Below are 13,749 nucleotides of genomic sequence, written 5' to 3'. Positions count from 1 at the left end.
CTTGTTATCAAAAGATGAGATGTTCATTTAAATCTCAAGGAATATTCCTGACATATTATTTTGAATTTGTCTAAATATGTTCTGTATATTAGTCATGTGAAAATATATACTATATATGAATGATACTAAAATAATGATTCACAAATTTTAATGAATAGAGGAGTAGAATGTGTCTATTCCTTTCCTTCATATCCTAGAAAAGCAATCTTCTTAATTTTATATGATTTGTTCTCTTGCTTTTTCTTACAGTTTTAGCACATGTACAAATATACTTAATTAGTGTTGTGTTCAGCTTTGCTTGCTTTTAACTATGTAAATAGAACCATAACGTTGACAGTGTATTTTTGGATTTTTTTTTTCTTGGGTACCAGGTATACCAGGGATTGAACTTGGGTCCTTGAGCTTGTGAAGCAGGCAGTGGAACCACTGAGCTAAATCGCTGGCCCTGAGAGTGTATTTTTGATATCCCTCAGTCTTCATTAATGTGGATGTGTGATCCTGTTTCATTCACTTACATGAATGCACAGCATCCCGTGAAATGAATACCTTACAGTTTAAGTATCCTTTTTATGGCTAAGAGATATTTGTCTTCTTAAACATGTCCCCTTAAGAAAAAATATGGTACCAAAAATAACAGGTTCACTGAGAGAGAAATTAGGGAAACAATTCCTTTCACATTAGTATCCAAAAAAAAAAATATATCTAGGAATAATTCTGATAAAGGAAGCAAAAGACCTCTATACTGAAAACTGTAATGCTCTGACAAAAGAGATCGAAGAGGGTATAAGAAAATTGAAAGACATCCTTTGCTCCTGGAAGAACTAAAATAGTGAAAATGACCATACTTCTAAAACTGCTGTACAGATTCAATGCAATCACTATTGAAATCCCAATAGTATATTTCACAGAACTAGATAAAATAATCCAAAAATTCATTTGGAACCAGAAGAGTCCTAGAATATCAAAAGCCATTCTAGGCAACAGAGACATGGCAGCGGGTATCACAATCCACAATTTGAAACTATACTACAAATCCACTGTGATTAAAAACAGCATGGTATTGGCAAACAGTCCTGAGGATCAGTGGAATAGATTATAAGATGCAGAAACAACTCCAGACATACTCAGCTACTTCATCTTTGACAAAGGAGCCAACCATCTTCACTGGAGGAAAGATAGCCTCTTCAATAAATGGTGTTGGAAAAACTGGATTTCAACCTGCCAAAGATTAAAACTAGACCCCTGTCTTTCACCATGCAGTAAACTAAAATCCAAGTGGATTAAAGATCTGAAAATTACAACAGAAACACTAAACTTGCTGGAAGATAAGTTAGGTAGAACTTTCTAAGACATTGACATAGGAAAATACTTTATGAACAAATCCCCAGTAGCATGGGAACTAGTACAAAGAATCAACAGTTGAGATCTCACCTTATTAAAAGCTTCTGCACTGCAAGAGAAACCACCAACAGAGCTAAGAGACAGCCAACAATGTGGGAAAAAATTTTACCAGCTGTTCCTCAGACAAAAGGTCTACTACCTAGGAATATAAAGAACTCCATAAAATCAGACCAGCCCTCAAATATAAAGACCTGATTAAAAAATGGGCATCTGAAATGAACAGACATTTCTCAGGCAAGAAGTAAAAGCAGGGGGCCTGGGATTTAGCTCAGCAGTTCGGTGGCCTGCCTCGCAAGTGCAAGGACCCGAGTTTGATTCCCATAACAAAACAACAACAACAATAACAACAACAACAACAACAACAACAACAACAAAAAGTATATATATGAAAAAATGTTGAACATCACTGGTTGTTTGAGATATGCAGATGAAAACAACACTGAGATTCCACCTCACCCCAGAAAGAATAGCTGCTGTCAAGAAATCACACAATAACAAATGTTGGCGGGGTTGTGGGGAGAAAGGAACCCTTCTCCATTGTTGGTGGGAGTGCAGACTGGTGCAACTACTATGGAAATCAATATGGAGATGCCTCATAGAGCTGGGACTAGAGGTTCCATTTGACCCAGCCTTCTCTCTGCTGGGTATCTTTCCAAAAGAATCAAAAGAATCATACCACAGCGATATATGCACACCTATGTTTATAGTGGCACAGTTTAGATTGCTAAAACTTGGAAACAGCCCAATTGCCCATCAACTGGAGACTGGATAAACAAGATGTGGTTTTTCTGTAAAATGGAGTACTACTCAGTCATAAAGAATGAGAAACCAGAGACATTTATAGCTAAATTGATGAACATTGAGGCCATACTCTTGAGTGAAATTAATTGGATGCACATATGTAAATACCAAATAGTTCCTCTGGTATGAAAAACTAAAAGTGTAAATAAGGATCAGATTGTACAGTTGATAATGTGAAATGGGAAGAAAAGGATTAGGGGAAATGGGAAAGATAGGAGAAAGAAAGAAGGGAAAAGAAAAATATATGAGAAGGAAACAATGGAAACAAAGTCTTTGTAAATAGGGAAGGGTGGAGGGGGTGTGGGGAGGGCAGGGGAATGGGGGAAAAATAAGATCCAAGTTACATCATGTAAAGGTACAAATCCCAGTGATGACTGTAACTGTACTATATACCTAAAAAGTACCAATAAACTCAATGAAAAAAGAAAATCTATGGTACAAGCATTCTTTTACATGTCACCTATGCGAGTTTCTTTAGGACAAGCAATTTTAACCACCATCCTCCTGTCTCCAGGAATGAGCGGCTCCTTGTTTCCTGCCCACCTCTAGCCCGGGATGGCTATGCTGGCCAATGGGCATGCATTTCACTTCACTAGACTACAGCACAGTCTTTCACTCCCTGCAGCTGTTTATGTGATTTTTCTTTTCTTCATACAATTGGCAGCACTTAATATTGCCAGAATTTTAACTTTGTCAACTTAGCACTTAATGATCATATTTCTTTGTGACTTTTCTGTTCCTTTTGCTGATGACCAAAAAAAAAGTTGAAGTTTTCTTCTGGGCCACCTTTATTTCTTCTTTGTGAACATTATGTAGTTTGTGTTTTCTGTTTGTAAATTCTATTATTGCAGATAAATTAATTAGGTATCTGGTAGGTTAGACAGAGCCACCCTGAAGGAGCCGACACAAGCCAAAATGGAGGAAAATAAAGACACATTGACTGTGGCCAGAATTGTGAAAGGAGAGGAACTACTATACCCTTGTGTTTCCCCTAGGGATAAATAGCAGTATTTGATATTCTAGTAGGTATCAATCACCTGGGTGGGTGGGCCAACGTCTTAACCCAGCCTTTCCAGGAAATATCCTTGACTCCCACTCTTACTGAAAATCCTTGTGGGCTCGCTAGGTGACTTGCTCCCCCATTTGACCCCTATTTAATCAATATTACCTGGGTGACTGTACTTGTCATCTCATTGGTTGGTCATGGCTTTGCCCCACCTCATGCCCACCTTGTAATTTTCCATTGGGTCTTACAGTTGTGTCCCACTTTGTACCGGCCTTACCACATGGCTTTACTGTATAAAACATCTTGGAGAAGTGGGGTGAGCAGGCAACCCACTTTCCAGTCCCCTTTCTGTCTCTCTAGGCAGAAGCTTTCTTTTCCTTAATGAATTTTTCCTACTCTTAACCTCCATTGTTCCCAGAATTCATTCTTTGATTTTAGAGAACACAAACTTGCATTTTGGATATTTAGTTGGTTTATAAGTTACATCTCTTCCCCCTATATCACTATTTGTCTTTTTTATTTGTCTATTACTTCTCTTTTTTTATGAAAGTGATTCTTATATTCCTTTCTGTTATTTTTTTCTTTCTACTAGCTTGGCATTTATATGCCTTTTACTTTCCATAAGTGGTTTATTTATAGCTTTTAACATGCACCTTTAGCTTTAAATGTCTTCACTCCCCTTTCTATGAAGACCTCATAGATTGCCTTAACCACTGGAGTTTATTTCTCTAATATTTAAACCTCACAAATTTGACGCTATTATTTTGTTCCACCACGTAGTTAACTTTACTTACTTCAGTTTTTAAAAATTTTTACTTGTCATTATGTATATGATGATATTCATTCTTGAACTACATCCTTTAAAAGTACATTTAGTAAGGGTCCCTTGGCAGAAAACTTTGACTGAATGTGTATATTTTCTTTCTTCTCACCCATGCCTTCTTGGCATTTTGAAGGTATGTATTCTTTTGTCTTACAGCTCTCAATGTTGCTGCATAAAGGCATAAATTTGCCCAGTTGCTTTCCTTTGAAAATAATCTGTCTATATTTTCCTTTTGAGGACTTATTATTGTTCTGTTGTTTTATAATGAGGTAAATGTGGCTTTGTTGTTATTTATTGTTCTTGCTTTTTGTTGGACTTCCTGAATTGGAAAATCAATGTCTTTCAAATATTCTGAAAGCAAAAACAAGACTATTTCTTTATCTTTTCACATATTATCTATCTTGCATTGTTTTATAAAACTAATTAAAGCTATGTTTCTGATTATATTATGTACTTTTTATCAGTTATCATTACCGATCTCACTGTCATTGCTACATCTGTTTTTTTTTCATTTATCAGATTATATTGGTGTCCATTCATTTCTCCTGCTACTCATTAAATTTCCAGTTTCAATTATTATGCTTTTCATCTTTAGAATGTCTACTTATTTTTAAAATAAGTTTGTTCAATTTTGATCAATTTTGGTTGTGAAAATATATTTCTGTAAATATATAGAAATGTAAGCTCATTCTTTTTTTTTTTTTGGTACTGGGGATCAAACTCAGGTCCTTGTGCTTTGCGAGGCAGGTGGTGGAACCACTGAGCTAAATCCCCTGGAAGCTCATTCTTATATTCTATACATACTATAAATATAGAGAGACTATAGAATATATGTAGTTTAAGGTTCTAAAGTTATATTCGTCTGATTTCTTGATAGCATATTTTCTCATATTCAATAACATTTCTTGATTTTGAATTCATTTTCTCAGTACTTTATTGTGAGAATTTTTTGAAGCCTTGGTTTAAACTTCATTTATCTAAAAATGATTGATGCCCACTTTTACCAGACACTGTAGGGTACTAATAACTTGAGACACCTTTATTCTAAATTTTTGGACTTTTTATGGAAGGAGAGGTTGTAACACATTTGAGAGAAAATGAATCAAAAACCCCAAATCCATGTGAAGTCTTATCAGAAATTCCTAGAGAAGAACATTTTCTCTTCTCTACTCAGGCCTCTCTGTCTCTGACTCTCTTGTGGAAAATTTAATCCTGGTTTATTCTTTGTGGCTATTTCTTCCAGCATCCAGATTTTATGAAGGACATTCTTAGATCTGACCTTCTGTCATTTTCTGAGTTCAGTGTTTTTCTCTCAACTACAAGGAATGCAGCTTATTAAAACCTAGGCACTGGACCATTAGGAATTGTCGTGCACGTGCCTCCAAAAATTAAATGAAGAAGCACCATATGATCTAGCCATTCCACTACTGGATATATATCCAAAAGATAAGGCATTCGTGTGTTAAAGAGACATCTGCACTGTTCATTCTAGCACTATTCACAGTAGGTAAGGTAGAGAAGTAACAAAGTGTTCATTTCATTGTACAGTACCTATGCACACAGAAAATTATTATTCAGCCATAAAGAAGGATGAAATCCTGTGTGATATGGCTGAGACTGAAGGCCCCAGGAACAGAAAGACAAATTTCACATGATCTTGTAACCAGATCTTGCTCTTGGGTCAAAACAGCAAACAGCAAGGGGGCGAGAAATGGCCAAGTACAATAAATAAAATAAATAAAAGAGAAGCTCTCTGCTAGTGGGAGGGCAGTGGTCTGTAAGGCGGACACCATAGATGTTGAGGTCTACTGGGTTTTTGTATCGCTTTTGAAACTCATATATATGACAGAAGACAGGGATTCTGTGGATTGCAGGCAGGCCTTTGATGTCTGGAAAACATGCTGTTTTATTTGTATTTTACTTTCTCCAAGGTCTTTCATTTGGCTAAGGCCCTGTTCTTTTCTCTCTTGTATTTTAGGCTCTGTTAGTCTGTTTGGGTGTGCTAATTTATTTAGGCCCTGACTTCTAGTTTACTTTAATTATTCAGGACCTGTGCCCTGTCTGCCTAGATTTCTGTCTCCTGGCTTCATTCTCACTCATGTGTAATCTGAAAAAGTTGGTCTCATGGAAGTTGAGTGTAGAATGGGTACTTAACAGGCTGGGGAAGAGTGAGGTGCTAAGTTATAATCAAAGGTTTTGGCACATTGCTGCAAGGTAGGTTGACTGTAGGTACTGGTAATGTACTGTATATTTTAAAAAAACTGGAAGAAAACACTTTGGATATTTTCACCATAAAGAAATGATAAATGTTTAGGGAGACAGATAACTTTGAACTGATTGAAATATTACATAATATATACATACATTGAAATGTCATGTGTTACCCATAAATAGTATAATTTTGTATGTATCAGTTAAAAGTTCACTTGAATTATAAAAGTTAAATTATAACACAAAAAACACAGGACCTAGGCCATCAGAAATGCCATATAATTCCCAGACAAAAATAGGTTCTAGAACTCATAAAACAGTAAATTCAACATTTTGTAGTTTTTGGCCAGAATGGAATTTTGTTACTTTTACACCTGCTCACCCATTCATTAATTTTTTAAAATTTTTACATTTTTTAGAATGGATTTTTATACTGTTATGATCTCAGTAGGAAGGTATTCTAGCAAACAGGAGTTCTCATATCTTTTAAAATTAAGTCAGTCCAGTAAAGCTATTTGCACCCCCCTCCAATCAGCCTTTACTTTGACTCCTAAGCTGTGCTTCAACACCTCTGTTCAAATGAGTAAATGCCTTTAGTTTTATATTTTTTCATGAGAGCTAAAGAACTAAATGACTTATATTTGCTAAATCCCAAACTGGAAGTTAAATTGCTTTTTGAGGCAGTGGCCATCCCCAGCGTTATGTTTGGGATACCTCCAACACTGAAAAGATATGTAAAGGAAATACCACCCTTTTGGCCACTTTTCCAAGTGGGACTGGTTTGGCTCATGAGCAGATATTGACATTGTCTGAGTTTTCCCATGAATATCATAACTTCCTAGGGGTGGTTATATGGCCTCAAAACCCTTCTGTGCCTTGTCTATATTCTTGGAAGCTTTGAAATTCAAAAATGCACAGAGTTTGACTTGTGAAAAATCCCAGAAAGATGTGTTTGGTGCCTTCTGGTTCTGTATATGTGTAAACAATTGACATTTTTCTGTTTAAGCTGTTTCTCACGGGACACACAGTGGTGGTGTAAGCAGTGACACTCACTGCTGTTTCACAGAAGGTGTGAGGATATGAATGACGAATGCTCATCATCCAGCCTGGTGGGAAGAGCTGATCAGTCTATCTCACATGTTTTAAGGTGTATTTAGCATTCTCTATATATGTTCTAGTAATGATTTTTTTTCACAGCTATCTGATTTTGAGTAAACTTTTCTTTTTACCTTGGATAATGTGTTTATGTATGGTAGAGTCACAAAACTGCTTCAAACTATGAAATTCCTTTCTACTTTAGCAAGGACCCTTTACCCACATGTGGGGATAAGTGTTAGAGAATAGTATGACAATTGTTTCTTTTTTATAGCAAACACACACACACACACACACACACACACACATATAAATTTGTATTTAATAAAGGCCTTATCGCACTCTGAGAGAATTATCAAAAAAGAAAAAAATATATACAATTCAGAAAGAAAATGGGAATTGATAGGTTAGACAGCTTTTTTACTAAAAAATCCTGAGATGTGATAATATTTTGTAAGTTATCAGAAATAATTTAGTTCTGGGATTTGAGAAAATATGTCAGGGGAGTCTGATAGGTGGTTTGGGATAAATGTATTCATACCGTATAAAAAATTGAAAAATTTTCTAGGAGATTTTTTAATGAGCTACATCTTCAGACACATGTTTAGAATGCATCGGAGATATATTACCATGGCGCGAACAGGAGTTTGAAGACATTGAAAGAAGCAGTGGCAGCTGGACATAGTTAAGAGAGAGAAGAGAGTTGAAACATTAAGGCAGAATGACTGTGAAACGTGGATATATAAGTATGCAGAGGACAAAGCGAACAAATTCTGGACTCAGAACAAAAACTAATACTGAGTTTGCAAAAAGGAGACACGAAACATTAACTTCTGGTCATGTCAGTAGAAAGAAATGAACATAAATGGAGAATGTGAAAGCAGTGAAATTTTAAGGCAAAAAATGGGAAAAATATCACAGGGACCATCTGAGAAGGGGAAATCCTCAAGAATACTTGTCTGAGATTGTTTATTTAGCAGCCTTCACATTTGACACTTTTTATGGAGAAGTTGCCAATTCTGTTAGTCTGGTCATGAAAGGAGCAATTGAAAAAGATGAAGTAGGCAAGTATAAATAGTAGTACCACATAAGGACAGTGTGCCTCAAGCCAAACACATTATTTTATGCAGAAGTATAGGATAGAAAGATTTAAAATTAATTTTTTTGGTCCATTAGTGTTTTTGAAGCGATGCACACATGCACGTAACATCTTCAGGGCTACGATTAACAGTCTTGCTTCATGTTTCATTATTGCTTTTGAAATATGTCAAAGTAAAATATTATTTTTGAGGGTGATTCTTTACTTTGTGAAAGAATATATGATTCAGGAATTTTATAGGTAACAAATGTTGAAATGATGCCAAATAAACTGCACAGATCTGGTTGTTTTCCAGCATAACTGGAAGAAAGATTAATCTTTGATCTTAAGAAATGAGTCCTGCAGAATAAAACTCACACAGTCAAGATTGTGTATGAGAAAGCAAAATGACATAGGATGAAGTTGAACTCTATGAAAAGAGATTTGTAGCTAAAAATATATTTAAAATGATCACTCTATGTCCCAATGCTGAATAATTTTATTATATAAATGCAGTTTTCATCACAATTCATGTTTACATCAACCTTAGTACTTCATGGGAGTTTATTTAAGAGATGCTTTTGGCTTCAGTTGCCAAATGCACATTTGAAACTTAGCATGAAAACTAATCATATTTCTTGTGCTATCTTGTGCACGTCATATTACCAGAAGCTAAGAAACCTTTTGTTACTGACTTCTCAGAGTCAGATGGAGACTTGATAACAATCCTGCATTCCTGACCTTATCCTCATTTTCAAGATGACCATAAATTCCTCTTCCCTATTTCTTATAAAGCTATTTCATGCCAAATAATTGTTATACAAACTTGTAAAGTGGATATAAAATCCACTAGTGCCTTTATGTATTAATTTTGCCTTTGAATCATACCAAACAACCAAAAAAAGCAGCGGCTCCGTTAAGTCTATGTTTAGTAAAATTATCTTCCTGAACCGTTCTTTCCATTGTTGATCAGTATTGAAGAATTGTATAAGACAAATCCATATTAGGCCCCCTATGCTGATGAAGCGGATACATTATACTCATCTTCTGAGTGACATATGGAAAGTTTTTCACTGAAAATAAGATAGCTTCTATTACTGATATTGTGAATGTTAGATCAACTGTGGTTCACCCCACCCCCTCACCCATTACTTTGTGTTATAGCCTGTGGATGATTTAACCAACATAACTTCCTCACAGTTCTGGAGGCTGGAAGTTCAACATCAAGGTGCCAGCAGAGTTGGTTTATCTTAAGGCCTCTCTCAGTTGAAAATGGCCTCCGCCTCCTTGTGGCCTTGTCTCTGATGTCAATTCCTCTTTTTATTAAGGTATCATTCCTCTGGGACTTATAACTTCCCTTAACACTAAATACTGCGTTAATGGCCTTTTATACAAATATCACATTGGGTGGTCAGATCTTTAAAATATGGATTTGAAGAGAGCATATTCATTCCATATGATTTTGATAACTAGGAAGTTTTGAGTCAGATACATGTGACATATCAAGCAGTATCAGAAAACACCTGGCATTTATTTTTCTACCAGTGTTTGCCCCTTATTTGATTTTTTGGTAAGCTATTAAATCTGTTTTGTATAAAAGAGGACAAATACATAAATTAATAAATTCTCGTGTGGAACGAATTTTGTAAGGGTGTTTGCTCAGTGCAATGATTAGCAGGAATTATATTCCTGAATTCCAGAAGATGCTGGAGAACCTTCGGTAATTATATTCCTCTGAGCATACTTACACATTTATATAAATACTTAACATTTAGATATATAAAATGGAAAGATGGTTTTCTCTATCAATGGGAATAGCATTTTATAGGTGATAATTTTTTAATGTCAGCTGTTCTTTTCTTATTCTAGAAAACCTTAAAGAAAAAAGAGCAACAAAAAATCAAACCAGAATCCAAGCCAGAAACCAGGTATATGCTTTATATCATAGCAGAAAATAGAAATTAATATGCTTGTTTTTGATAGTATTGATGTAATTGTTGACTTTAATATCCAGGTTTAAAGAAGTGCAGTTATTTGAAGCTTACTTTGTGGGGGGAGTTTGAGACAGTGTCTCACTATGTAGTTTAGACTACTCTGGAACTTGCTGTGTAGCTCAGGCTGGTCTCGAATCTATGTGATCCTCCTGCTTCAGCTTCCTGAGTGCTGGGATTACAGGCGTGCACCACCACGCCCAGCCAAAGTTTACATTTTTGAGGCATCTTTTTAAATGTTGCCATTTAATTTGACTGACACAGGGAAGAAGTTTCTTGGTTACTTTCTTGGTGCTGGGACAAAATACTGAACACCCATAAGTGAAAGGAGGAAAGGTTCATTTTGGCTCACAGTTTGTAGAGGTTTCAGTCCATGATTATTTGGCTCTAAGGCAGGGTGGCATCGCCAAGGCGTCTGACAGAGGAGAAATAGTCTATGACAAGCAGGCAGGAGATAGCAAAGTAGCCAGCAGGAGCTTCATTTCTTTCCCTTTTATCTCATCCAGGCTGCAAGCCTGGTGGTTGGTGCCAGTCACACCCAGAGAGGAGCTTCCCATTACAGCCTCCAGAACTACGCTAAACCAATTAATGGACTGACCCAATTATCACACGCCCTAGATCCAGCCACCTCTGAAAAGCCCAACCTGTGGTATAAGATGCTTTAGGGGGAATGTATAGACACTAACCATAATAAGAAGAATATATTTTTTCCAAAGTATTTTGGCAATCAGAGACCCAACTTTCATTTTTGGTATCTAGATTTATGCAGTGTAAACATTTGTTGAATATGTTTCAGCTGTTTGTTTATAAGAAGCTGTGGGCTATAATTCATTATGGTAAAACATACTTTCCAATGATGATATTCAGGTTTTTTTTTTTACATTATTTTGTACCTTATGTAGCAAATGTGTTGATAAATCTATGAAAAACTACTGATTTTGTGAAGTAGACTGAAAGGTAAGATAAAAATATAGGATTTTGGGAAGTTAATAGGGAGTTTCTGAAAAAGGCAGATTTCAAACCTGTGTTTTCTTGTACACTGGTAGTACATTCAATAATTGATTATAAATTACTGTACATTTAAAGGTTTTTGAAGACACTGGAGAGTACAGACAGACTCTGGAGTGAATTTTATCCTTTAAAAACAGGAATTACAAAGTGTGTCATTCCAATTTGTCTAGCTTTTCACAAGTGAGGCCATGTGATATAGCTAGATCTCAGCAGAGCACTTCATAGTGTTATTGGTGTGAGTTGTGCAAAGACATAATTTGTGGCTGCCAGAATGATTGGAAGCTCATTAGGGAATCTCACAAAGGAGAAATTCCCAGGGAGAGGAGACCTGGATTTATGTAAAACTTTAATAAAAATCCTTGGCTGGCTCCATAACTGTGCATGTGTAGTGGACACTGTAGTCCAGCCTGGAGGCAACTATTTTTATAGCTTACAATTTCTTCAATTGGTTACATCAAAAGAAAAAGATATTCTGGATGTTAGAAGTAGCAGTCAAGGGCTCTACTGCAGCTTTTATAAATACTTAAGAACTGAACATATTAATAATGACGCGGAATTCCAGTGCAGAAATAGAAGTTATCAAAAAATGTCATGAATTGCCTTGCAAATGCAAGGGCCCAAGTTCAATCCCCGGTACCCACCCCAAAAGAATGGTCAAATGAAAATTCTAAATGTAAGAGATTTGAACCAACCATCCACTACTGTGGTCAACTTTATATTTGTAGAAGACAGCATCCATGAATTGTAGAATACATATTCTTTTCCAAGACACATTAACATGCCAAGGGGAATGGGAAAAAATGAGAACCAAGATATATCATGTACAGGTGCAGGTTCCCTTTGATGAATGTAATCATTATGTATACCTAAAATGTACCACTAAATGTAATTAATTAATAAAAACAAGAAAGAATAGAAAATGTTAAAATAGAAAAGTAAGAAATAGTAAACTAATAAAGCAAAAAATTAGTTCTTTGAAATGATTAGTAAAGATTTTAACCTCCTAGCATGATAGAAATAAATACAAATCATCCATATCAAGAATGAGAGTGAGGGTACCATTCTGTATCATCTACATTGAAAGGAAAATAGCACAATATGTGAATAACTTCATGCCTGTTCTATTCAGCTAAGAGAAAAATGATCATTTTTTGAAAAAAGATATATACTAAAAGTGACACAAGATGAAATAGAAAATTTAAATAACATTTGACATGAGAAATTGAAATTGACTTAGTTTAGATATAAATTTTAACTGTCACTTAAAAATTATTTCTAAAGTATTTGGTGATGTTAAAATCAGCTGATAAGCTTGTATGTATTTTTCCTGATTCTTTAGCTCATTATTTTGATTTGGAATTCTTTTTCTTTTATAGGAGCTATTAAATTAAAGTTAGATCAATCTTGTGAATGGTAATTATACATTCTCAAAGATAAGCATTTATTGTAGCTGTTTACCAGGAAACAGTGAGCTACTGTGAATTCTGTACATTTTTCTAAATGCTCTACCTTCTGTTTCAGGCATAAAGAGATATGGCAAAGTTTTGCAATGATATCTAGCTAATTTTTGCAAAGGCACCTCAAATAATTTAGAGATGATAATTGAAGAAAATGGTAGAGATGATTGGATTTTCTCTTTCTATGTTCTAATGAGAAAGTTGAGGTTCAAAAAGCTTAATTGATTTCTTCAAAGTTACAAAGTAAAATTAGTACTGTGACTAGAATTCAACTTTTATCCCAGAGAATAGTGAAATTCTTAGTCATGCTACTTTTAAGCAGGTAAACTGAAACATAAATTAGTAAACCTGAGAGATACTGTAGTGAGTAAAACAGTGTTACTAGAGTAGAGTAATATAGGACAAAGAGTGAAACTGAAAATAAAAATGAAGTAATGAACACTGTAGAGACATATATGGATTATGCATATGAACACATTCACCTCACTGAAAGTATTAAAGTGAATCAATACTAAAATTCTCTTCTTTTTTTGAAATCCTACACCATTTTGATCATAAAAATTCCATGAAAATTTAGAATCCATTCGTTGGTATCCTTTTGTAGCTTAATCTAGCAGAGTTTTTCTTATCAGAGAGCAATTTTCTCATGTATTTTCACCTAGAGGTTTTCTTAGAAACCGCATGAGACAGAGTACATTATAGCTTTCCATCACTCATCAGTCAACTTCAGTAAAATCCTGGCCAGTTTCTAGAGTAATTTTGCATTTCCAGGGTGAAAATATGTCATTCATATATTACCATTTTCAGACTGCAGTAAATACCAGAGAGCCTGTTTTTCTACCCTTTCATTTTACTTATTGAAAAAGGGATGATGG

General features: G+C 35.2%; 1 protein-coding gene across 3 annotated transcripts in view; it reads left to right on the top strand.

Moving 5' to 3' along the window:
- The window catches only part of Iqcm (IQ motif containing M), a 503,902-nt gene that overhangs the window by 171,703 nt on the left and 318,450 nt on the right, over positions 1-13,749 (top strand). For all 3 annotated transcript variants that reach the window (XM_010632730.1, XM_010632731.1, XM_010632732.1), the window contains exon 9: positions 10,285-10,343. In XM_010632730.1, coding sequence (XP_010631032.1) covers positions 10,285-10,343 — 59 coding nt within the window. The remainder of the gene's footprint in view (positions 1-10,284; positions 10,344-13,749) is intronic.

The sequence above is a fragment of the Fukomys damarensis genome, unplaced genomic scaffold (genome assembly GCF_012274545.1).
Source record: "Fukomys damarensis isolate Sample0158 unplaced genomic scaffold, DMR_v1.0_HiC HiC_scaffold_38, whole genome shotgun sequence".
Lineage (NCBI taxonomy): Eukaryota > Metazoa > Chordata > Mammalia > Rodentia > Bathyergidae > Fukomys > Fukomys damarensis.
The sequence above is the reverse complement of the archived record's forward strand: the minus strand, read 5'-3'. Positions and strand labels throughout refer to the sequence as shown.